General features: G+C 36.4%; 2 protein-coding genes, 3 non-coding genes and 1 pseudogene across 5 annotated transcripts in view; 5 read left to right on the forward strand and 1 right to left on the reverse strand.

Moving 5' to 3' along the window:
• Positions 1–26,602, reverse strand: part of Atrx (ATRX chromatin remodeler) — a 235,153-nt gene that overhangs the window by 198,174 nt on the left and 10,377 nt on the right. The gene's annotated exons all lie outside the window — the stretch shown is intronic.
• On the forward strand, positions 3,729–4,417 carry LOC124972199 (ras-related protein R-Ras2-like; annotated as a pseudogene).
• On the forward strand, positions 7,611–7,684 carry Trnaa-ugc (transfer RNA alanine (anticodon UGC)). Its single transcript has one exon. It is a non-coding gene; the product is annotated as a tRNA-Ala (tRNA).
• Trnat-cgu (transfer RNA threonine (anticodon CGU)) lies at positions 8,093–8,165 on the forward strand. Its single transcript has one exon. It is a non-coding gene; the product is annotated as a tRNA-Thr (tRNA).
• LOC124972723 (U6 spliceosomal RNA) lies at positions 17,746–17,849 on the forward strand. The gene has a single exon (XR_007106514.1). It is a non-coding gene; the product is annotated as a U6 spliceosomal RNA (small nuclear RNA).
• On the forward strand, positions 23,764–24,111 carry LOC124971397 (40S ribosomal protein S26-like). Its single transcript, XM_047535183.1, has one exon. It carries the CDS (start codon positions 23,764–23,766, stop codon positions 24,109–24,111), a length of 348 nt encoding a protein of 115 aa, XP_047391139.1.

Consider the following 26,602-nt stretch of genomic DNA (forward strand, 5'->3'; position numbering starts at 1 on the left):
AACTTTATCATATGCCCTCTGAGTACCATGAAGAAATCTTCTGCTATTCCATCTGTTTCCATCTAAGAGGTGAATCAACCTTTATCCAGCATATCTACACAAGACACTCTACTCTCCTGTTAAATTAGCTGTCTCATTCAAGTAACCCTTATTTACCTAATAATAGTCACGACAGCTACAGAATAGATATATTCTTCTCATCACTATATTGAACATTCTCCAAGATAGATCATATGTTAGGCTACAAAGTCTTAACAAATTTAAGATTGAAATCATATCCTATTATCTTTTTTGGCAATTATGGTATAAAACTAGATATTAATAACAACAAGATCTCTGGAATATTCACAAATGTGTGGAAACTGAACAATCAATTGATCAATGAAGAAATCAGAAGATAAATAAAATTTCTTGAGACAATGAAAATGGAAACATACCAAAATCCTACAGGAAACAGTAAAATAGAACTAATAGGGAAGTTTGTAGCAATCAAAAAAGAACAAAGATTTCAAAAAAGAACTTAAGGGGCTGGGGTTGTGGCTCAGTGGTAGAGTGCTTGTCTCCCACGTAAGAGGCACTGGGTTTGATCCTCAGCACCACATATAAATAAACACATAAAATAAAGGCATTGCGTCCATCTATAATTGCAAAAAATTTAACAAACAAAACATGTAAAAAAAAACTAAAATTATGCCTCTAGAACTTGAAAAATAAGAAAAAAAACTAAACCCATTACTGGTAGAAGGAAAGAAATAATAAAGATCAGAGCACAAATAAATGAAACAATATAAGAACAACAGAACAAATAAATGTATCTAAGAGCTGTATGGTCTCACTCATGTAAAATCTAAAAAATTGGATCCCACTGAAGTAGTGAGTTAAAGTGGTGGATACCAGGGTCTAAGATGGGGGCAGGGAGTTTCAGGAAAATGTTGGCCAAAGGTTAAAAATTTTCAGTTAGACAAGAAGAATAAGTTCAAGAGATCTATTGTATGACTTGGTGACTATAGTTAATAACATACTGTGGGCTGGGGATATACTGTAGTTGGTAGAGTGCTTGCCTTGCAAGCACAAGGCCCTGGGTTCAGTCCCCAGAACCACATCATAATAATAATAATAATAATAATAATAATAATAAATGTATTGATTCTTGAAAAATGCTGAGAGTGATATCATGTGTTCTCAAAACAAATAGGGTGAATATGTGAGCTAATGCATATGTCAACTAGCTAGAGTTCCTCATTCCACAATGTATACTTCAAAATATCCTATTGTACACAGAAATACATAAAATTTCATTTGTCAACTAAAATAAATTTATAACTTCCCCCAATGACAAAAAAAACATAAAACAAGTATTGGAGAGGCTGCCAAGAAATTGGTATCCTTGTACACTGTTGGTGGATGGTAAAATGGTACACCCAGTACAGAAACAGTATGGAATTTTCTCAAAAACTTAAAAGTAGCACAACCCTATGATATGGTTCAGCAATCTCAATTCTAGATAGACATACAATGAAGAGAAACCAAGATCTCAAAGAAACATTTGCGTTGCCATGTTTATTGTATTATTATTCACACTAGCCAAAATATAGATAACAAACTAAGTAGTCATTAATGGATAAAGAAATGTGATACACACATACACACACACACACACACACACACACACACACACAATGGAAACATTATTCAACCTTAAGAAAGAGGAATATCTTGATATTTGCAAAAACATAAATAAACTTTGCAGACATTACATGGCAAATGAAATGAGTCAGTCATACAAGAGGCTGTCAAGAAACTGGAAATTCTTTGTGTACATTCTCCATACAAGAATGAATACTAGTTAGGGTTAGGGTTAGGTTTAGGGTTAGGGTTAAGGAGGGTGGCAAGAATGGAGGAAGGAAGGACTGTATAGAGGGAAAAGAGGGGTGGGAGGGGTGGGGGGGAAGGAAAAAATTACAGAATGAATCAAACAACATTACCCTATGTAAATTTATGATTGCACAAATGGTATGCCTTTACTCCATGTACAACAGAGAAACAACATGTATCCCATTGTTTACAATAAAAATAAATAAATAAAAAATAAAAATAAAAAAAAAGAATGAATACTACATGGTTCTGCCTACATGGGTACTATAATGTCAAAACTCGTATAACAGGGCTGAGATGTAGCTCAGTGGTAAAGTGCTTAACTCTCATGCACGAAGCACAGGGTTCAACCCCAACTCCAAAAAAAGAAAAAGAAAAGACCTCCCCTCGCCAAAAAAAAAAAAAAAAAAACTCATAAAACAGAATATACTCATGATTGCAGGGCTGTGGAGTAGAGGAAAGGAGGAGTTATTTAATGGGTGTAAAGTTTCAATTACACTAGCTAAGTTTTAAAGCTTTGCTGTATAAAATTTAGTACATGCAGTTAACAATATGGTATTACAAATTTTCAAATTTGTAAGAGGGTAGATCTCAGGTTAAATGATTACTACTGTTGGGTTAAACACTAATCAGTGCCTACAAAAGCTTGTAGTGAGGTAAGAAGGTCTCTAAAGAATGTGGTAACAATGGAAAGGAGGAGGGAAAGCTGACTACTTTCTTATCTCCATTTTTTGGTATGGGGAATTGAACACAAGAATACTTGTAATCACAGAGCCATATCCTCAGCCTATCTTATTTTTTATTTTAGAGACGGATCTCGCTAAGTTATTAGGTCCTCACTAAGTTGCTAAGACTGGCCTCAAATTTACAATCCTCCTGCCTAGCCTTCCAAGTCACTGGGATTATTGTCTTGTGCCACCATGGCCAGTCCCTTTATCTCCAATCTTTAGGAGATGATCTAAACAGAGTGATCATGGTTGTAAAGAAATATATTCATAAAATATCTAAGGAAATCTCCTTGTGGATTTGGTTTTTTCTTCAAAAATGATAATAAAATAAAATAAAATAATTATCTTGCCTTTGGTAAACTTAAAGTTTCAGTAAGTATGATTGAGTCAGTGTACAATATCACTGGTAGCACAAAACACAATGTGGCATTAGTGTGTAATGTATCTGTTGATGACTTTAAAATCAAAGACAAAGAATCTTCTTTGAATAGTTTAATTTTGTGCAGGTTTATTTATATCAACCCATATAATATCAGCAAAATATCTGGCATATAAAAAATAAGTAAATAAGAATTCATCTGTTTTTCACAAAGACTTAATTCATGTATTCATTTGATGGTATTTATGAAATGTTGAACATATTCCAGACACATGGTATTTGAATAAAAAATAATTATGAGCATTTTGAGCTCAGATTTTAGCTAATAATAAAGAAATACTAAATAGCCCAAGCTAGATGTAGTAGCACACCATCTGTAATCCCAACTACTCAGCAGACTGATGGATGAGGATCTCAAGTTCCAGGCCAGTCTGGGCAACTTAGTAAGTTCATGTCTCAAATAAAATTTTTTTAAAAAGGTAGAGGAAGGCTGAGGAGACTGCATATAGTTAAGCTGGAGACTGGGTTTGGCGCTGTTGAGAAGTATAGAGAGAAGCACCGCACTGCTGCTGCCTCCTGCACCCTCCCTGATCCTCATATCCCTGGGACTACTCTGCTCCCTGTAGCTCTGGGTGCTCTAGATGCCTGCCCTGCTGCCCGTCTACAGCCTGGAGGTCATACACGTCCCAGAGCTAGCTAGGGCGGGCAACAGCCCAACCCACCTGAGCTAGACTGGCAGTGTCCTCATGGCCATGGCTGGCTCACAGGAAGACTCTGGACAGGAGAACAGACTCACGTAGGTAAGTGGTGGTGACATGGGAAAGTCAGAGTTCGCCTTCCAGTATATCCAGTCTTATTTTGTAACTGATTATGCTCCAACCATTGAAGATTCCTACAAAAGCAATGTGTGATATATAGACGACAGAGCAGTTCGGCTAGATATTTTAGACATAGCTGGAATAACTTGGAGTCATGAGAGCACAGTATACAAGAAATGGTGAGGGCTTCCTGTTGGTCTTTAAGTTACAGATAGAAGAAGTTTTGAAGAAATCTATAATTTCAAAGACAAGATTCTCAGAATAAAGCACTGTAATGAGATCCCAATTATTTTAATTGGTAATAAAGCAGATCTGGATCAGCAAGGGCATGTAACACAGGAGGAAAGACAGCAGATAGCATGGCAACTTAAATAACATACATGGGGACTCAGGTTATGGTTCAGTGGTAGAGCACTCATCTGGCATGCGTGAGGCCCTGCACCACATAAAAATAAAATAAAGGTATTTTTTCCACCTACGACTAAAACAAAATATTAATAAATAAATAAATTGCATACATGGAGGAATCAGCAAAGATTACAACGAATGTAGATCAAAGTTTCCATGAACTTGTCCAGGCTATACGGAAATTTCAAGAGCAAGAATCAGGGGTGTGATTGTGGCTCAGTGGTAGAGCACTTGCCTAGCATGTGTGAGGCACTGGGTTCGATCTTCAGCACCACATAAAAATATATAAAATAAAGGTATAAAAAAATTGAATTCTAGTTTTAAAAAAGAAGAATTTATTTGTTTGTTTTTGTTTGGGGATAAAACCCAGGGCCTTGTGCAAGCGAGGCAAGCACTCTACCAACTGAGCTATATTGCCCAGCCCTAAAAAAAGGAGAATTTGTTGGAAAAAAAAAGAATCTCCTAGGTCACAAGAACAAAATGGTGGAGACAGAACAGAAAGGCTGCCATTAAGAATCCCTTGAGTTTTAGCTACCAACTGCCAGGAAAAGTTCTTATCTCATTCTCTCCTTATGGTTTATATCATAAGGATAGCCTTAGACAAATGATCAACATGTTAGTCTTATACAAAGAAGCCCACTGATCCTTTCCATGAAGCTAATACAATGATCCTTTCTAGACTAATCTAAAGGAAACACCAAAGCTGCTTCAAAGATTATCTGATTCCTCTAAAATACATGTCTACATACACACATTCTTTTCTAAGAGTTTACATTTTAATAGGAATGAATCAGTTTTGCAACCTAAGCTGTTTGCCAAGTTGATATCACAGGCTGTGAAATAATTTTTAACTCCTGAAACTGTTACTCTAAACAGAAATAGAAAGGTTTTTAATGAGAATTTTTGCCCTATCTTTAAAAATTTTGATGTAAACTTTAGTTAAACTTAAATACACTACATCTACAAAATGAGACATCATAGACCTTTCTTGTGTTGTTGTTAGTATTTGGAAATGAACCTTGGGTACTTAGTGCTTAACCACTAAGCCACATTCCCAGATCTTTTATTGTTTTTTATTTTGAGACAAGGCCTCACTAAGATGCTCAGGGCCTTACAAAGATGCTGAGGCTGGCTTTGAACTTACAATCCCTCTTACTTCAGCCTCCTGAGTCGCTGAGATTACAGGTATACACCACCTCGCCCAGTCATCTAAGACCTTTCTGGATGCTGCAGCTTTTGTTTACCAGTGGCCAAAATACCAAAATGCCTATTGCATTTATAGATTAAAAACTGCTACTCAAACCTGTTACTGCTCCTCTTCTTGAAGAAAATATTCTATGTGGACAAATATTAGGAATCATTCTGGACTTAGGTATCTCAATGTGTACTTAATTCTTAATTTCCCTCTCTTCACAGCCATGCTAAGACTGCAATGAATAATTTTTTTGGGGGGGTGCTGGGGATCAAACCCAGGGCCTTGTGCTTGCAAGGCAAGCACTCTACCAACTGAGCTATTTCCCCAGCCCCCAATGAATAATTTATCTTCAAGTATTTCTTGTTGAAGGGAGTCAAAAAAAGTAAACTTATCTTTCTTTGATATAATATGAAATATGGAATTGATCTTTCTAGAGTCAGAGATTCTTAATGCTTTGCCACATATTTTAATACATTATTTTTTCAACTAGTTAAGTATTTTTATAATCTTTTTTTATTTATTTATAATCCTTTTTTAAAAATATTTTTTAGATGTTGATAGACCTTTATTTTATTCACTTATTTATATGTGGTGCTGGGGATCAAACCCAGTGCCTCACACATGCTAGGCAAGTGCTCTACCACTGAGCCACAACCCCAGCTATAATCCTCCTTTATTTGTTCTGTTTGGTTACACATGACAGTAAATCCATTTTGATATAATTATACAAGCATGTAATATATCTTATTCTAATTAGGACCCCATTCTTGTGGATGTACATGATGGTGGGATTCACTATGGTGCATTCATATATATACACAGGAAATTATTTGACACTTCTTCTACTGTCTACTTTTCTGTTCCCCCCCTTCCCTTCATTCCTCTTTGTCCAATCTACTTTAACTGTAAAAAAGTATTTTTATGCTAGGCGCAGGGTGCATGCCTGTAATCCCAGTGGCCCAGAATGATCCCAAGTTCAAGGTCAGCCTCAGCAACTTAGCGAGGCCCTGAGCAACTCAGTGAGACCCTGTCTCTAAATAAAATACAAACAAAAGCTGGGGATGTTGCTCAGTGGTTAAACATCCTGGATTCAATCCCTGGTACCAAAAAAAAAAAAAAAAAAAAAAAAGAAGTAATTTTATGTTTCCAAGCAAACAGGCTTTCACAGCATACCTTCTGTATATAAGTATTTAATTCTCACTTCACATTTAACTGACAAAGAAAAAAGTAGAAATTGGTAAAAATTTTACTTGCTGATCTGATCATGGCTGGATCTACCTTGGGCCAGTAATATCTCACTCAAGAAACCTTCCCAAAAGAATACAACAGGATAAAACTATGAAATCACTTTCAACATTCACTGCTAGGTTTTAACTATTATGTCAAGTATTAAGTGTAAAACCTTTTTTTTTTTTTGGTACTGGGGATTAAACTCAGGGGTGCTTTACCACTGAGCCACATACTTGGCCCTGTTCACTTTTTTTTTTTTATTTTGAGACAGGGTCTCTCCAAGTTGCTAAGGCTGGTCTTAAACTTGTAATCCTCCTGCCTCAGTCTCTGAGTCCCTGGGATTACATGGATGCACTACCATACCCAGCAAGTGGAAAACTTTTAATTGACAACTACTCTAGTTGTGGATGGTTTCTAATTTTGTTTTTAATTCTGTGGATTATTTAACAATTCAAAAGTATGTTCCTGATGTTGAGATATTAAGTGGCAGTGTCCCTTTAATGAATGTGTACAACAGTCCCATAACATTTATTGAACATACCCTTGAATAACTTTGGGTGCTAGAATTAAAGTTGAATGATTATCACAAGAAAAAAAAGTGCTGGGGATGTAGCTTAATGGTACAGTACTTGCTTTTGCAAGTGCCAGGCCCTGGGTTCAATCTCCAGTATAAAGAAAAAGAAAAAAGAAAAAAAAAAACACTAAATAAACCAGTGATAACACAGGGGAAAGGAAGATCCATTGCTCTTACTATGACTCTCCTAATATTTTCTATATTTCAGACTACATCTAATTTTCACATAGCTCTGCAGTATTAAAGGAGGAAATTGTAGCCAGGCAGAGTGGTGCATGCTTATAATCTCAGTGACTCAGGAGGCTGAGACAGGAGAATTATAAGTTCAAAGCCAACCTCAGCAACTTAGCGAGGTCCTAAGCAACTTAGTGAGACCCTGTCTCAAAATTAAATAAAAAGGGGCTGGGGGTGTAGCTCAGTTGGTAGAGTGCTTGCCTTGCAAGCACAAGGCCCTGGGTTCAATCCCCAGCACCGCAAAAAAAAAACAATTAAATAAAAGGGCTAGAGATGTTGCTCAATGATTAAGTGTCTCTGTGTTAAATCCCCAGGATCTCCCCCAAGAAAAGAGCTGCAATGTTTTACATAAAACCAGGGAAAATAAAAATCAATGAAGATGGGAAATATGTAGAAAGTATTTGAAAATATTTCCCCAGCATATTTTATTTTGTTATTTTGAGTCAGGGTCTTACAAAATTGCCCAAGTTGGTCTCAAATTTTGCAATCCTCTTACATCAGCCCCCCAAGTAGCTGAGATTATAGATATGTGCCACTGAACCTAACTCATGAAATTTTCATTTAGGTATTACTGTCTTCATTACACAGACGAATAAACTATTCTGGATCACAGGTAACATCCAAAGGTTATAAAAGCAAGAGAACTGGGCTGGGGATATAGCTCAGTTGGTAGTGTGCTTGCCTCGTAAGCACAAGGCCCTGGGTTCAATCCCCAGTACCCCCCCCAAAAAAAAAAAAGCAAGAGAACTGGACTCAATCCTTAATCTGTCAGTAAATTGCTGAGGCTAGATCTGAACTTTCGATCCAGCTGCCTCAATCTCCCGAGTCACTGAGATCACAGGCCTGGGCCACCTCACCCGGCTCCAGTATTCTTTTGATAAAAACACTTGGAAGAGCCAGAGCTATTGCTCAGTGGTAGAGCACTTGCCTAGCATGCATGAGGGCCTAGGTTCTATCTCCTGCACCACAAAACAAAAACAAAAAACATCAATATACTAATATAATGTCTGGAATTGATTTCAAAATAATCTACTGAGGGGCGTTCAGTGAGTATATATGAAATTCATCTATGAGATAATTGTTGAAGCTGTGTGGCAGGTATTTGGGGATACCTTACACTAATTTTTTTTCACTTTTGAATATGTTTAAAATTTTCCAGAGGAAAAAGAGTTAAACACACGAGGAATATTTAATATCTAGTTCAGTGTCCTATATCCTAGAATAGATAAAATAACCTCTTGATTATTTTATAATATTAAAGTTATAACTAATTCTGGCTCAATCTTTAAGGTCCTGATCCTTGTCTTTATGGACAATTTTGTTCTTTTTTTATAATGTTTTAGTGGTAAGTGTTCACAATCAATGCCTTTATTTTATTTTATGTGGTGCTGGGGATAGAACCCAGGACCTCACACATGCTAGGTGAGCACTCTACCACTGGGCCACAAGCCTAGCCCTGACAATTTAATTCTAATTCTGTTCCATAACTCCATATTCCTTGATCTACCATTATATATTGCACTTAGGAGAGATCAGGAAGTTTTATCCAAGCTTCTGGACTAAACCTACTCTGACCAAAGAACTTAACTATTCTGTTGACCAACATGTAACTTATTCAACATTTTTTAATATTTTTTTTAGTTGTAGATGGACATAATATTTATTTATTTTTATGTGGTGCTGAGGATTGAACCCAGTGCCTCACACATGCCAGGCAAGTGCTCTACCAATGAGCCACAACCCCAGCCCAATTCAACATTTTTCACAAAAAAAAAAAAAAAAAAAACAGGGCTGGGGAGATATCTCAGCTGGTAGAGTGCTTGCCTCCAAAGCACAAGGCCCTGAGTTTGATCCCCAGTACCGCAAAAAAAAAAAAAAACAGAAGTAATAAAGAAATAAAGATTAAAGTTCTGATTATAGAAGATGCAATGCAAAAAACAAACAAGGAACATTTTACCCTTTTGAAAGATTAGTAGAAACTACTCCAATTTTATAGAACACGAAAATCAGTTTACTCCACTCACACTTTTTCTCCAACTACACACTTTCTCCTATTACAGCAAGTGTAAAAACTATTTCTCGGGCTGGGGAAATAGCTCAGTTGGTAGAATGCTTGCCTTGCATGCACAAGGCCCTGGGTTCAATCCCCAGCACCAAAAAAAAAAAAAAACTATTTCTCCTTGTAAATGTAATCTGAAGAATACTGTTGTTAGTTATTAAACTTTAAGTGGTCAAAACTATGAACTATATAAATGCAAAGTAAAACTATACACCACAACCAAGAACACACACTAATTACTTTGAGACTAGAAAAAGAAAGTTATGACCTGAAACATATATGTCACTAATTGCAGACTCTTAGCAAATTCCCTCAGCATCTGACCTATACTGGAGTGATTTCAGTAAAAAAAAAATTACCTCATCTTAATTTAAACAGCAAGGAAACAGCTCTGAAGTATTCAATAAGACCATAAATAATACAGTTACATAACAATAGAATTGTAGCTAATTTACTCCCAAGAACCTGTGACAGGTGATTTTAAAAAATGTAAAAATCATACTAAGACATAATAGGAATTCATTATTTCCTTAGTTCTGACACACCTTATAAAATAATATTCTACTTTCTTATTTAACTATTATCAAATACACGGAAAATATCCTGATGGACTGATTAAAAACAGTACTGGCCTAGCAAGGCACACATGCCTGTAATCTCAGCTACTGCAGACACTGAGTCAGGAGGAATAAAGTTCTAGGCCACACTAGGTGATTTAGTGAGAACATATCTCAAAATAAAAAGTGATAGGATGTAGCTCAGAGGCAGTATGTTTGCCTCACATGTGAGAGACCCTGGATTCTATCCCCATCAACCACCCCCCAAATACACACAACATAGTACTCTACCAAAAACCCTGAACCAAGAATTAGATAATCTTGGTTCTGGTTCTAATAATTCATTAAATCTGTGATCTTAGGCAAATTGCAACCTCAGTAGAACTCAATTTTCTCACCTGGAAAATGAAATAAATTACTAGATGACTGTTATAACTTCCAGCTATAGTCCTGCACGGTAGCGCACACCTGTAATCCCAGCAACTCAGGAGGCTGAGGTAGGAGGATCGCCAAATTCGAGGCCAGCCTTGGAAACTTAGCAAGATCCTGTGTTAAAATAAAAAATAAAAAAGGGCTGGGGGTGTAACTCAGTGATGAGCACCCCTGGGTTCAATCCCCACTACTGAAAAAAAGAAAAGTGACTTCCAGCTACAAAATTTGCCCATAAGATAACATCCTATTTAAGAAATCAGCTTTATATGCATTACTGGAAATAATTACCAATTAGCAACATCCTTTTCCTCTACAATTAAATGCCTCTTTTAATTCACATGACCCTCAGACCAACTCACTTAAGGATTCAAAATCCCAAACCATAATTCTAAAATGCTACCACCTTACTAGGTATTTCATAGGACAGTAACATATAACCCAGCCAGGCACTGGAGTACAAGTTTAGAGCTAACAAACTTTAAAATTAAAGAATGAACTAGAGTATTGCTTCAAATAAAGAGGAAAAAACTGAGGCTCAGGGTCATACAGTCAACAGAAGACCCAAAACTAAAAGTTACAGAAAGCATGATCTTAGTCCAATGCTTTGGAAATATTTTTTTCTATTAATAACCTTGTGTCCCATATACCAAAAATTTCTTAATTTATTTTATATTATCCAAAGCTTCAAAGTTACTTCATTACCACAACAATGACTTAGGCTTAAGTGATAATCAAGGTACTGTCACTTAATTTGAGATATGTCATATAATAACAATGCTTTTTGCTCATCAGTCAATTGTTTATTATCTCATTGTCCTGTTGAAAACTGAAAGCTTACTCCTCACAGAAATATGGTTCCAGGGAAGAAGACCTTTCTTCTCCCTGTCATGCTTCCTAATTTTTAGAAAAGCATACACAACCACAAATATTTATTATCTATCATTATACATATTGGGAATTTTTTGGTTTATCTGTTTATCTTTTGGGGGGTACCTGTGACTGAACTCAGGAGTACTCAACCACTGAGTCAGCGCTATTTCACATTTTATTTAGAGACAGGGTCTCACTGAGTTGCCTAGCACCTGGCTGTTTTTGAACTCGAGATCCTCCTGCCTCAGCTTCCCAAACCACTGGGATTACATGTGTGCGCCACCGTGCCTGGCTGCTGTTGATTTTATTTTTTAAGTTGTATATTGGGCAAAATACTTTTGTTTTATTTATCTGATTTTTATGTGGTGCTGAGGATTGAACCCAGTGCCTCACATGTGCTAGGCAAGTGCTCTACCCATGAAATATAATCCCAGCCTTCCTGTTGATTCTTAATAATTTCAATTTGAGAAGTTCTTTCTGACCTTATCCCCAAAACTGAAAACCATCATAGAGAGGAACTACACTAGAAGAATATTAAATCCAAGGAGAAACTCATTAAAATTAAAAACCAGAAATGAATCAATGACAGGGAATAAAAATCATTTCTAAATAATAACATTGAATTTGCATGGCCTAAACTCATCAATCAAGAGAAATGGACTGGCAGATTGAATTTAAAAAAAAGACCCAACAATATTCTGTCTCCAAGAGACTCATCTCATACAAAAGGACATTCATAGACTGAAGGTAAAAGGATGGAAAAAAATATATCACATGGATCGAGTAAACAAGCAGTGATTTCCATCCTCATAGGATAAAGTGAACTTCAAGCCACAGTTAAACAGAAGGGACAAGGAAGGACACTTCATACTGCTGCTTAAGGGAATTATACATCAGTAAGACACAATAATCATAAATATTTATGCCCCAAACAATGGTGCATCTATGTATATCAAATAAACCCTTCTCAATTTCAAGAATCAAACAACCAAAACACTAAAATCCTGGGTGACTTTAACACTCCTCTCTCACTACTGGATGGATCTCCCAAACAAAAACTAAACAAAGAAACTACAGAATAAATAATATCAATAATTTAGACTTAATGGACATATATAGAATATTTCATCCATCAAGAGGAATATACTTTCTTCTCAGCAGCACATGGATCCTTCTCTAAAACAGACCACATATCCTATTCCACAAAGTAACTCTCAGCAAATACAAAAAAAAGGAGATACTACCTGCATTCTATCAGAACATAATAGAATGAAATTAGAAATCAAAGATAAAACAAAAAATAGAAGCTACTCTAACACCTGGAGACTAAATAATACATTATTGAGCAGAAGAAATCAGGGAGGAAATAAACAGATACTCAGAGGTATACTCAGAGAACACCAATACAACATATTAAAATCTCTAGGACACTATGAAAGCAATGCTAAGAGAAAAGTTCACTGCATTAAGCTCATTCATTAAAACAATAGAAAGTCAACGAATAAATGACCTAACATTACATCTCAAAGCCCTAGAAAAAGAACAAATCAACATCAAAAGCAGAAGACAGGAAATAATGAAAATTGAAGCTGAAATCAATGAAACTGAAACCAAAGAAACAATTCAAAAAAGTGACAAAGTTGGTTCTGTGTAAAAATAAACAAAATTAATAAACCTTTATCCACACTAATGGAGAGAGAAAACTCAAATTACTAAAATTTGTGATGAAAAAGGAAATGTTACTGAAATACAGAAGATAAACTATTTTGAAAATTTATACTAATAAATTAGAAAATCTTGAAAACACTGACAAATTTCTAGAGACATATGACATACCCAAACTGAACCAACACATACACAATTTAAGCAGATCAATTTCATGCAATGAAACAGAAGACACCATCAAAAGTCTACCAATCAAGAAAAGCCCAAGAGAAGAGGGATTCTCAGCCGATTTTTAGAAGACCCTCAAAGAAGAATTAACACCAGTACTCCTTAAGTTATTCCATGAAATAGAAAAGGAGGAAACACTTCCAAAGTCATCTAGGTTAGTACTACCCTTAAACCAAAACCAAAGACAGATCAAAAAAAGAAAACTTCAGGCCAATATCCTTAATGAACATACATGTAAAAATTCTCAATAAAATTCTGGCAAATCACATACAAAAACATATTAAAAAGATAGCGCACCAAAATCAAGTGGGGTTCATCCCAGGGATGCAAGGTTGGTTCAACATACAGAAATCAATAAATGTAATTCATCACATCAATAGACTTAAAGGCAAGAATCATATGATCATCTCAATGGAAGCAGAAAAGGTATAACACTAGCAATTCAGCACCCCTTCATCTTTAAAACACTAGCAAAACTAGGGATGGTAGGACCATACCTCAACATTGTAAACGTGATATATGCTAAACCAAAGGCCAACATCATTCTCAATGGACAAAAATTGAAAGCATTTCCTCTAATAACTGGAATGAGACAAAGATGCCTCTTTCACCACTTCTACTCAACATTGTCCTTGAAACTCTAGCCAGAGCAATTAGAAGAAATCAAATGGCTATGAATAGGAAAGTAAGAACTCAAATTATCACTATTTGCTAAGGACATGATTCTATCATCAGAAGACCCAAAAAGTTCCACCAGCAAACTTCTAGAACTAATGAATGAATTCAGCAATGTCATAGGATATAAAATTAACACCCATAAATCAAATGCATTCCTATACATCAGTGATGAATCCACTGCAAGAGAAATGGCCTCAAAAAATAAAATATTTGAGAATCAATCTAACAAAAGAGGTGAAAGACCTCTACAATGAAAACTACAGAAGACTAAAGAAAGAAACTGAAAAAGACTTTAAAAGATGAAATGATCTCCCATGTTCTTGGATAGGCAGAATTAACATTGTCAAAAGGCTATACTACCAAGTGTTATATAAATTTAATGTGATTCCTATGAAAATCCCAATGACATTCTTCTTAGAAATAGAAAAGGCAGGGCAAGTTGGGGATATAGCTCAGTTGATAGAGTGCTCACTTCGCAAGCACAAGGCCCTGGGTTCAAATCCCAGCTCCACCAAAAAAAAAAAAGAAGTAGAAAAAGACAATCATGAAATTCATTTGGAAAAACAGGGGACCCAGAAAACCCAAGGCAATTCTTAACAAGAACAATGAAGCAGGAGGCATCACAATACCAGAACTTAAACTATACTACAGAGCAAGAGAACAAAAACAGCACAGTTTTTGGCACCAAAAGAGACATGTAGACCAATGGTGCAAAATAGAAGACAAACCCACATACATACAGTTATCTCATACTAGACAAAGGTGCCAAAAATATACATTGGAGAAAAGATAGCCTCGTCAACAAATGGTGCTGGGAAAACTGGAAATCTATATGTAACAAAATGAAATTAAACCTCTGTATCTCCCACCCTGCACAAAAATCAACTCAAAGTGGAGCAAAGACTTAGGCACTAAGACAGAGACCCTGTGCCTAACAGAAGAACAAGTAAGCCCAAATTTTCATCAGGTCAGTTTAGGACCTGATTTCTTTAACAAGACTCCTAAAGAGCAAGAAGTAAAATTACGAATCAATAAATGGGATAGATTCAAACTAAAAATCATTTTATCAGCAAAGGAAACAATAATTTGAAGAGTGAGCCTACAGAATGGGAAAAATACTTACCACATGCACACCAGGTATAGCACTGATCTCCAAGATACATAATGTACTCAAAAAACTTAACATCCAAACAACAAATAACCCAATCAATAAATGGGCTAAGGAACTGAACAGACACTTCACAGAAGAAATACAATCAATCAACAAACATGAAAAAATGTTCATCATCTTTAGCAATTAGAGAAATGCATATTGAAACTACAGAGACTCCATCTCCAGTCAGAATGGCAATTATCAAGAATACAAGCAACAATAAATGTTGGCCAGGATGTGGGGAAAAAGGTAAACTCATACATTGCTGGTGGAAATGCAAATTGGTGCAAACACTCTGGAAAGCAGTGTGGATATTCCTCAGAAAACTTGGAATGGAACAACCATTTGACCCAGCTATCCCATTCCTTGGTCTATTCCCAAAGGTCTTAAAAACAGCATACTACAGGGACATAGCTACATCAATGTTTACAGCAGTTCAATTCACAATAGCTAAACTATGGAACTAACCTAGGGTTTCAACAGGTTAATGGATAAAGAAATTGTGGTATATATACACAAGGGAACACAATGGAATATTACTCAGCCTTAAAGAATGAAATAATGGTATTTGCAGGTAAATGGATGGAGCTGGAGAATATCATGCTAGGCAAAATAAGCCAGTCACAAAAAATCGAAGGCTAAATTTTTTTCTCTGATATGTGGATGGTAATTCACAATAAGGGTGGGTTAGGTACTTTAGATTAGACAAAGGAGAATGAAGGGAGGAGAGGGGTATGAGAGTAGGAAGGATAGTAGAATGATTCAGACATTATTACCCTATGTGCATACATGATTACACAAATGGTGTAACTATACCATGTACAACCAGAAGAATGAGAATTTATACTCTTTGTGTATATGTCAAAATGCATCCTACTGTCATGTATAACTAATTAGAACAAATTAAAATTTTTTAAAAAAGGAATGTGAACAAAGTAAATGTATTGAAAATAGATATGAAAGAAGATGGCAGTGAAAATGGCTACCTTTCTCAAGAATGCCTGGGCCAAAGAGCTGGTGCACATCATATCCTTTATCATCTAGGGCCTTGCTGTAATTCTGTACCTAATGAGACCATGCACCAAGTAAGCCATCATGATCAATCAGGCCACACCATACAACTACTCAGTACCCACCCCTGCAAATGCAGCAGCACGTATCAGGTGTCCAACCACCCCCAGGAAACCCAAGGTTCCCAACTTGGAGCAGTTGAAGAAACTGAACACCTCCATTGACAGGGAGGAGGCCCCTTCCTTCATGGCTTCTAACAAAAATATGAAAAACATCAAACACTATCAAAGAAGCAAAGCAGAATAGAGATAACCAGGGCTGGGAAGAGGGTGAAATGGGAAAATATTGTTTAATGTGTATGTAGTTTCTATTCAGGATAATGGAAAAGTTCTGGAAATAGATAGTGGTGATGGTTATACAATACAGCAAATGTACTAAATGCCACTGAATTGCACACTTATAAATGGTTAAAACTAGCACTGGTGATGTAGTCTGGCAGTAAATTGCTTGCCTAGCATGCGTGAAGCCCTAGGTTCAATTCCTAGCATTGAAAAACAAGGTTAAAATAGTAAAATTTAAGTTTTATACATTTTATCACAATAAAAAGGATAAAAACAAAAATCTATGAAAGCTATAACAGTGGAAAAAATGATTGCAAATTTAATGAATACAAAGTCAAAGTGTGTACGTTCAAAAACTAAAAGAACCATGGCGGTAAAACATAAAAACCACCGCTTTAAGACAGCAATTCCCAATGGGAGCAATTCTGTCCCTAGGACATGGGTGAATGTCTAGAGATGATTCTGGCTGTCACAAGCATAATGGGAATTGTCACGGGCTTCTGGTGGGTAGAAATAACAAAGACGACTACTAAACACCTTACAATGCAAATAAGAATCCTTCCACAACAAATAATTACTTAGCCCAAAAGTCAACAGTGGCCCTTTAAGAAATACTGCTTTAAAATAACTTTTGGCTGGGCAAGGTGATGCATGCCTAGAAACCCAGAAATGTTAGGAGGCTGAAGCAGGAGGATCACAAATTCAAAGCCAGGCTCAGCACTGTAGGGAGGCCCTAAGCAAAATAATAGAGAAACCCTGTTACAAAATAAAAAATAAAAAAGTGCTGTGGGTGTAGCTCAGTGGTAAAAGCACACTGGGTTCAATTCCCAGTATCAACCAATCAATCAACATTTGGAGAATTCTTTCTTCTTTAATGTATCTATGTTATCTTTAATGCCTCTACAGAAAATTAAAACATATTAAAAGTTCAGTTTGGGACCTACCAACTTTTTATTTACCCTGTAATCTTCCATCACAATACATAATTTTTACTCCAAGGGTAGAGAAATGAGAAACCAAAGAACAAAAATGAGAAAAGAAGCAAGCAGTCACACAAGGAATATTTTTCTGCATGTGCAAATGTTCTTGAAGGATTACAGCAAGCAGAAACAATCCAGAATTGTAAGCTATAATAAAATTTATACAGACTAGTCCATATGTTGATATTTTATTATTATCTACCATATTTTATTTTTTATCATTTTAATTTGCTTCACTGCATCAAATATATATATTCAAATTTGAGAACTGTTACTGTTTTACAGCATCACTTGTTCATAATAATTTAACTTTTAAAATATTTTTCCATAGTGCTCTCTTTGGTAGCACATGTTCTAAAATTGGAATGATACCAAGATTAGCATGGTGCCAGAGCAAGAATGACATGCAAATTAATGAATCAGTCCATATATTTATTTATTTACTTATTTATTTATACATATATACATACATACCTGGAACTGAACTCAGGGGTACTTAACCACCTAGCTACATTCCCAGCCCTTTTTCTTTTCTTTTTTTTCTTAATTTTGAGACAGGGTCTCCCTAAGTTGCTGAGGCTGGTGTCAAACTTGTGATCCTCCTGGCTCAGCCTCCCCAGTCACTGGGATTGCAGATACGCACCACCAGACCTGGCAAAGCAGTTTGGTGCAGGTTTGTAATCCAAGGGACTGGGGAGGTTGAGGAAGGAGGATCAGATGTCCAAGACCAGGCTCAAAAACGTGGCAAGACCCTGTCTCAAAATAAAAAATAAAAAAGGACTGGATATAACTAATTAAAACAGAAAGTAAAAATGTTTTTTAAAAATTTAGAAAAGGACTGTTATGTAGCTCAGTGGTAAAGTGTCTCTAAATTCAGTCCCCAGTACCAAATAAATAAATATCCACTTGCCAATGTTATTTGAGTATAAAAGCATTGCAGGACAGAACCTAAACTGCTTGTTTTACTAGGCTCAGTATCAAGAGTGACTACCTGAGCAAGTAAACACTACTCGGAATTTGTCAGAAAGTGTCACACTTTCTAAAAACCTTTTAAAATTAATAAATCCCTGACTATTGTTGTAAATGCAAAGATATAAATGCCACAAGGGAGGTAAGAAATTACAAATTTGAGTAATAATTCAGCATTACATAAATCAAATCTGCACTTTACATTACTACTTTTTTTCTTTTGGACAGGGTCTCCTTAAGTTGCCAAGACTGTCCTTGAACTTGGGATCCAGTCTCAGTCTCCCAAATCATAGAGATTACAGGTGTGTGCCACCATGTCTGGTTCTACCTTACTTTTTAGTTTACTCCACATAATACCTAAAACAAAACATTTAAATTGCAACCAAGGTCACCATATTCATGTGGGTCAAACTACAGGGAACATTAAGAAATGTTTTGTTTTAGCACTTTGATTTTTGTTTTATCAAATAATTTCATCCATATACCACTACCTATACCCTCCCAAAGACAGAATCTTCAAATGAAGACAGGTGGTGAAGAATGTGCCAAGAGTCAAGAAAACAGGGTAGGGCTGGGGTTGTGGCTCAGTGGTAGAGAGCTTGCCTAGCATGTGTGAGGCACTGGGTTTGATACTCAGCACCACATATAAATAAATAAATAAAGGTCTATCAACATTTAAAAAAAAAAGAAAGAAAACAAGGTAAAAAATCTGTTCTAGTTATGACTGGTTGTAAAAGAAAATGTGGGATTTTGTTGTTGGTTTTTGTTTGGGTTTTGGGTTTTGTACCAGGGATTGAACTCAGGGGTGCTCAACAACTGAGTCATATCCTCAGCCCTTTTTATTCTTTATTTTGAGACAGGGTTTCACTAAGCTGCTGAGGCTGGTTTTGAACTTGTGGTCCTCCTGCCTCAGCCTCCCAAGCCCCTGGGATTACAGGCAATGTGCCACCATGCCTGGCTAATAAAAGGGTCTTTTGTTGAGGGTGTAGCTCAGTTTTAGAATGTTTGCTTAGCATGCAAGAGCCCTAGGTTCAATCCCCAACACTGCAAAGAAATTGGTGGAAGATCTTTAGAAGAGAACTGGAGTTCTGTCTCTGCATAAAGAGAAAAATTGTAATGGGTTTAAGAGGGCAGAGATAGCAGGGCACAGTGGCACACACCTGTAATCCCAGGAGCTGGGGAGACTGAGGCAAGACAATTCCAAGTTCCAGGCCAGACTCAGCAACTTAGCAAGTCCCTCAGCAACTTAATGAGACCTTGCCTCAAAATAAAAAGGGCTGGGGATGTTGCTCGGTGGTAAGCACCCGTGGTCAATTCCTGGTACCAAAAAAAAAAAAAATACATATGTATATGTATATGTATATGTATATGTATATGTATATGTATATGTATATGTATATATAGACAGGGGGCAGAGGTATAGAGGGGGAAAATAGCATCTGTTTTTGTACTTCAAAAAGATAACACTAGCTCCAGTCCAGAAAAACATATCAAAAATATTTAGAAATCAGATGTCAGAGATAAATCATGGAAAACAAACCAGTGGTTGACAACATTTAGGAATACAGGTTATTTATATCTTTTACTATTATATTTGGAATGGAAAAGGGAAGAGGAAGAAAGTATACACAAAAACGAACTTCACCTGTCTTGAAATTCCACCTTTTTAACCATTTCATTCTATTCCTGATTCAAGTACTAAACCACTTATTTATTATAACGTATTTGTCCACATCACTCAGTTGATACTTAGGATGTGCTACTATTTGGGAGGAGGCAGTAGGGGTAAGTGGAGGTATACGCCTATATGCTCCTAAGTATATTCCTTGACTAAAGAACTGTTCTGTGTTGAAGGTGCAGCTCACTGGTACAGTACCTATTTAACATGTGTGAGGCCATAGGTTGCAACCCTAGCACCACAATTAATCAGTAAAAAAAGATTGTTCTATCTTTTCAATATTTCCAACTAGCATAACTCCCACACAACAGACTCACATACATCAGACTCATGCTCAAAACATTCAAAGGCTTCCCATGTTTATAAATAAGGATAAAGTACAAACTCCTAAACATAGCATAGGAAGCTCTCTGTAGGGGTACTTGTACTCTCCTCTCCTCTCCAATCTTATCTTATCACAACTTTTAGATCAAAGAAGTCCTATTTTCCTTCTCCCACAGAATTTTCTTTTACTTCTCTTATAATAAGCAAAACATTATTATAGTTATTTATTTAAACTCAGAGTAATTTCTAATTGAATGTAAGTACCTCGAAGGAGAAAACTGGTCTGCATTCATCTTTTTTTTTCCATTAAAGGAAATAACAAATCAACTTGTACAAAGGAGCAGTAAATGTCTATTAAGATGAGAATAGCACCAGGCATGATGACACACACCTGTAATCCCAGCAATTCAAGAGGCTGAGGCAGGAGGACTGCAAATTCGCAACACTGGTGATGAGCAAAAATAAAAACAAGCAAAACAACAATAAACAACCCTGAAGTCATTTAGTAGCCTAAAATATTTTCCCCTCTGTTGATAGGCCTGAGATACTAAACCATGAGTGGTGGTGCCCAAACTGTAATCCCAGCTACCTGGGAGACTGAGCAAAGATTTAGAGTCTGAAGCCAGCCTCAGCAATTAGAGAGACTCTGTCTCAAAATTTAAAAATTTTAAAAGGGGTGGGGTGTAGCTCAGTGGTGAAGTACTTGCCTAGCATGTGCAAGGCCCTGGATTCAACCCCAGTATGCAAAGGAAAAAAAAAAAAAAACTAAGATACTAAACTATGTTGGAGGCACTATGGTAAGCTTCGGAAAGAAATTCACAATTTCATATGCTTAACAAGTAACAGGTCTAGTAACTTTAATATGAAACATTCACCCTTAACTTAGCTAGAAACACAGAATACAATGAAAATTTAAAATCAGGGTACTTCATTTTGAACTTCTGTGGTACGAGGAAAAAAGCAAGAAAATGAGGGGATAGGCAAAATGTACAGAGTCCCCAACTCTTTAGAAAATCAGCCAAGCCTAACTTCAAATGTCTAAAATTAAATGGCAGAGAATGAGTTAACAGCTTAATGCTAAAAGCAAAGGAAATTTAAAATATAGCACAAGCAAAGATATCAATGCCTAAGAAAATGTGCTGAAAAGAATATATCACTTCATAGTATTCCTATGAAAATACATCATCATAAGGAAAAGACAAATTCAACTGACTCTAGAGGCCCAGACAAAAGTATCCCAAGTTCAAGGCCAGCCTGGATGACTTAGCAAAATAAAAAATAAAAAAGGCTGAGAATGTAGCTCAGTAGCAAATTGCCCCTTAATACCCACTCCCCAAAATAAAGTAAAAAAAAAAAAATAGCAAAGCAAACTCCAAATTAGAGAGAAATGAGAATGAAATGCAACATTGTGTTCCAGAACTGGATCATCCACCAGAAATTAAATTTGCTTTCATTATGAAGAACTTTATGAAGCAATTAGCAAAATGTGAATAAGGTCTATAGATTAGGAAATAATATTGTATGAATGCTAATTTCTAATTTTGCTAACTGTACCAGGGTTACCTAAGAGTATTCTTATTGGAGAAATACATATCAAACTACTCAGGGACAACAGGCATCATGTCTGCAATTTACTCACAAATTATTAAGAAAGATGATAATACAAAAAGAATGATAAAGTAAATGTGGATAAAGAGCATATGAGAATCTGAATTCTTCTATTTTTACAAATTTTCTATTACTATAAAATGATATTTTTTTACTTTTTATACCTTATGAAAAAGGGGATGACTCTTTTTTATATCCTTAGATGAATCAGATTTGTCCTCTGAGTTTATAGTTATTTAAAAAAATAAAAAACAATCATTTAGCAAAACTCAGTGGTCCATCCCTATAATCCCAACACCTGGGGAGGCTGAAGCAGAAAGATTACAAGTTCAAGGTCAGCCACTTAGCAAGACCCCATCTCAAAATAAAAAATTTAAAAGGATTGGGTATGTAGCTCAGTGTTTAGAGTGCCCTTAGCACTCTTCAAGACTGAGACATAGCTCAGTGGCAGAGTCCACACTTTGCATGTATAAGACCTGGTTCAATCCCTAGCCAAAAAAAAATCATTTAATAAAATATGGCACAAAGTCAAACCTGAAAAAAAATCAAAGGCCAAATGTTTTCTCTGATATGCTAATTCACAATAAGGCAGGGTAGGGAAGAACAGAGTTACTTTATATTAGGTAGAGGGGAGTGAAGGGAAGGGAAGGGGTATGGGGGTAGGAATGATAGTAGAGTGAAGCAGACATTTATTAACTCATGTACATATATGACTGCATGACCAATGTGATTCCTATGTATAATCAGAAAAATGAAAAATTACACTCCATTTATGTATGATCAAAATGTATAAATGCATTCTACTGTCATGTAGAATTAATCAGAACAAATTAAAAATTTTCAAAAATAAAATATGGCACAAAGTCATTAAGATTCTGACTAGAAAATTGTTTTTTTATTATTTGGTGGGGGCAGGGGCTGGGGATTGAACCCAGGGACTCTCTAACACTGAGCTACATCCCCAGTCCTTTTTATTTTTTGAGACAGGTTCTCACTAAATTGCCAAGATTGGCCTCAAAATATGATCTTCCTACCTCAGCCTCCTGAATCACTGGAATTATAAGTGAGTTGCTGGGATTACAGTTAGTAAATTGTTTTAAGTAAATGTCTTTGATCTGTGGATGGATATTAGAATATCCTTTTCACTCTACTGTCATATATATATATATATATAAAGAACAGATAAAAATATTTTAATAACATTTTTGGGGGGAGGACTGAATTATTAGTCAAAACATATATTAATAAATATTTTTAATAGTACAATACAAGTAAGCAGGCGTTGTGGTGCATGTCTGTAATCCCAGCAACTCAGGAGGCTGAGGCAGGAGGATCACAAGTTCAAAGTCAGTCTCCACAAAAGCGAGGTCCTAAGCAACTCAGAGAGACCCGTCTCTAAATAAAATACAAAATAGGGCTGGGGATATGGCTCAGTGGTGGAGTGCTCCTGAGTTAAATTCCTGGTACCAAAAAAAAAAAGGCAATACAAGCTCCACAGAAACAGTGCCCTTATTATGTTACTTGTCACAGAAGCATTTAAAAGTTTCTAGCCAGGGGCTTGGGAGGCCGAGGCAGGAGGATCACAAGTTTAAAGTAAACTTCAGCAACTTAACAAGACACTGTCCCAAAATAAATAATAAAAAAGAGCTGGGCATGCACTAGGGTTGTGGCTCAGTGATAGAGCACTTGCCTGGCACATGTGAGGCACTGGGTTCGATCCTTGGCACCACATTAAAAAAAATGAGCTCTCTTGGGTCCTCGCTTCCAAGATGACCAAAGAAAGAAAGAATAATGGTCGTGCCCAAAAGGGCCACATCCATGTGCAGCCTATTCGTTGCACAAACTGTCCTAGGTGTGTGCCCAAGGACAAGGCCATTAAGAAGTTCGTCATTCGAAACATTGTAGAGGCTGCAGCCGTCAGGGACATTTCCAAAGCAAGTGTTTTCGACGCTTATGTGCTTCCCAAGCTCTATGTGAAGCTGCATTACTGTGTGAGTTGTGCCATTCACAGCAAGGTGGTCAGGAATCGATCTCGTGAAGCCAAGAAGGACCCAACACCCCCACCCCGTTTTAGACCCGCTGGTGCTGCCCCACGACCTCCACCAAAGTCTATGTAAGGAGCTGGGTCCTTCATGAGTGAAGAAAAGCTATCTTCTGGAAAAAAAATAAAATGGGAATTATAATTAAAAAAAAAATGAATATTTTGTGTTCATCTATGGCTAAAAAAGTTATTTAAAAAAAGGGCTGGGTATGTTGCTCAGTGGTTAAGCACCCCTGGGTTCAACCCCTGGTACAAAAAAATTTAAAAAAAAAAATAGTTTCTGACACATGATAATAGTAATCAGGGGCTGGGGATATAGCTCAGTTGGTAGAGTGCTTGCCATCAAGCACAAGGCCCTGGGTTCAAATCCCCAGCACTGCAAAAAAAAAAAAGAAACAAATAGTAATCAGTAATAACTAACATTTGAGTAATTATAACATCCCAAACACTAATATAACTGCTTTATGCCCAATAACTCAATCTCTGCACCACCCTAGAAATATCTGGTGAATGAATTAGAACCTTTTAGAAGAAAACAATTAGTCAGTTTCTCAATAATGTAATATATGCGTTCCTGAAGTTGTATAACCAATACCAAAGAACTCATAAAAAAAAATGAGGTTAGAAGCATAGCATTCAAAACTTTGTCAGTGACATCTTTTTTAAAGAAAGAAACCTAATAAATTGTTAGAAATGGTAGCACAGTTTTACATAGAGTACATAAGTTAAATGATTAAGAAATATACATATACAACAATAAATACAGCACTTTACCTTGAGAAAAGACCTGTAGTTTGCTTGTGGAAGTGGGCATCAGAAGGGTTGCAGCTGGTGAATTATTGTGAAGTGGTAGAAGGAAGGTTATCTGAAATCGGATGTAAAATTGTAACAGATGTAGATGGGTGTGGTTCATAATACAAGTGGTCAACTGGGGTATTTGGTAGATGCCTGAAGTGTATGCATGTATACACATGTACTTTTGTATAGTTCTGTTCAGCTGGGTGTAGTTCATTTGCCCCATTTACCTAACCCAATAATCAGCAAACTCTTTCTATAAAGGGACAAATAAACATTTTAGGTTTAGTAGGCCATAAGGTCTCTAACATAACTAACTCTACAACTGTGGTACAAAAGCATCCAGACAACATAAACAAATAAGTATGGATGGACTCCAATAGAATTTTACTTTTTGAAAAAGGGCCATTGGTCAGTAGGTCATAGATTGCTGACCCCTGACCCTGCAGACAAAATCTTCCATAAACAAATGTAAATTGTGCCTTCTGCTCAAATTCTTCCCTGATATGTCAATATTGTTGGAACAAATTCACATTTTCAAAACAAGTACTATTGCATTTAATATAGGATGCTATCTTTCAAAAACCAAAAACTGACTAATATAAATGAAATAAGCAAATAATGAATCTTTAATCCAATAATACTCAAAAACACATTATTTTTTTATTTTGCGTTTTTTTTTTTTTTCAGTGCTGGAAATCAAACCCACAGCCTTGGACATGGTAGGCAAGTGCTCTACTGCTGGGCTACCCGCCTCCAGTCCTATTTTGAATTTTACAATGTCAATGTTGCCCAAAAGTTAACTGACAATTTCAACTGACCAAAACAAAGACAACTAAGGACATAATTTGATCATAGTTATTCAAACCTTGTGCATTAAATTCACAGAATTTCAAAGGTAATGCTTTTAACAGTCATTTTGTTTTGTTTTGAACCCCATACCTTGCCCACCTCTACCTCTCAGTTACATCCCCAGTCCATTTCTTTAAGACAAGGTCTCCCTATGTTGCCCACGTTGGCAGCCTCAAACTAGAGATCCTCTTGCCTCAACTCCTGAATAGCTACTGCTGGGATTACCGACATGCACCACAGTGTCCAGCTACTCTTTTTTAAATTTTTTTAGTTTTAGATAGACACCATACCTTTATTTTATTTATTTATTTTTATATGGTGCTGAGGATAGTACCCAGTGCCTCACACGTGCTAGGCAAGCACTCTTGCCTAGACCATCAGCTACTCTTAAATAATTCTGAACTGAAATTATCAGTCCTTTCACAGGGCACAAGTAGTTTTTATAAGAATATCAAGCCACAAAAGCTAACATACAAACTGTAAAATAGTTATACAGTGTTTGTTCAGGAGTTGAGTTAAAAAAATTCTAAGTTGGGGGCTGGGGATATAGCTCAGTTGGTGGAGTGTTTCCCTTGCATTCCCAAGACCCTGGGTTCAATCCCCAGCACCACTAAAAAAAATTCTAAGTTGACCTTGCAAAAAATGCTGATATGTAAAACCTTCTTTGTTCAAACTGCTACCCCCTCACATTTGGAGGCCTCCCATAGCCTTCTTGGTCAAAACTGAACCCATCCACCAAGGGCCAGATTCAAATACTATATCTCTAATATTTCTTGATCTCCACCAGAAATGTCTTCCTGGGTTGGAAGCAGAGCTCAATGGTAGAGTATGTGCTTATGAGCATGCATGCTCAAGACCCTGGGTTCTATCCCTATCACCACAGAAAAAATAAATGTCTTCTTGCTCTGAACTCCCACAGC

This window comes from Sciurus carolinensis, chromosome X, assembly GCF_902686445.1.
Source record: "Sciurus carolinensis chromosome X, mSciCar1.2, whole genome shotgun sequence".
NCBI classification, from domain to species: Eukaryota; Metazoa; Chordata; class Mammalia; order Rodentia; family Sciuridae; genus Sciurus; species Sciurus carolinensis.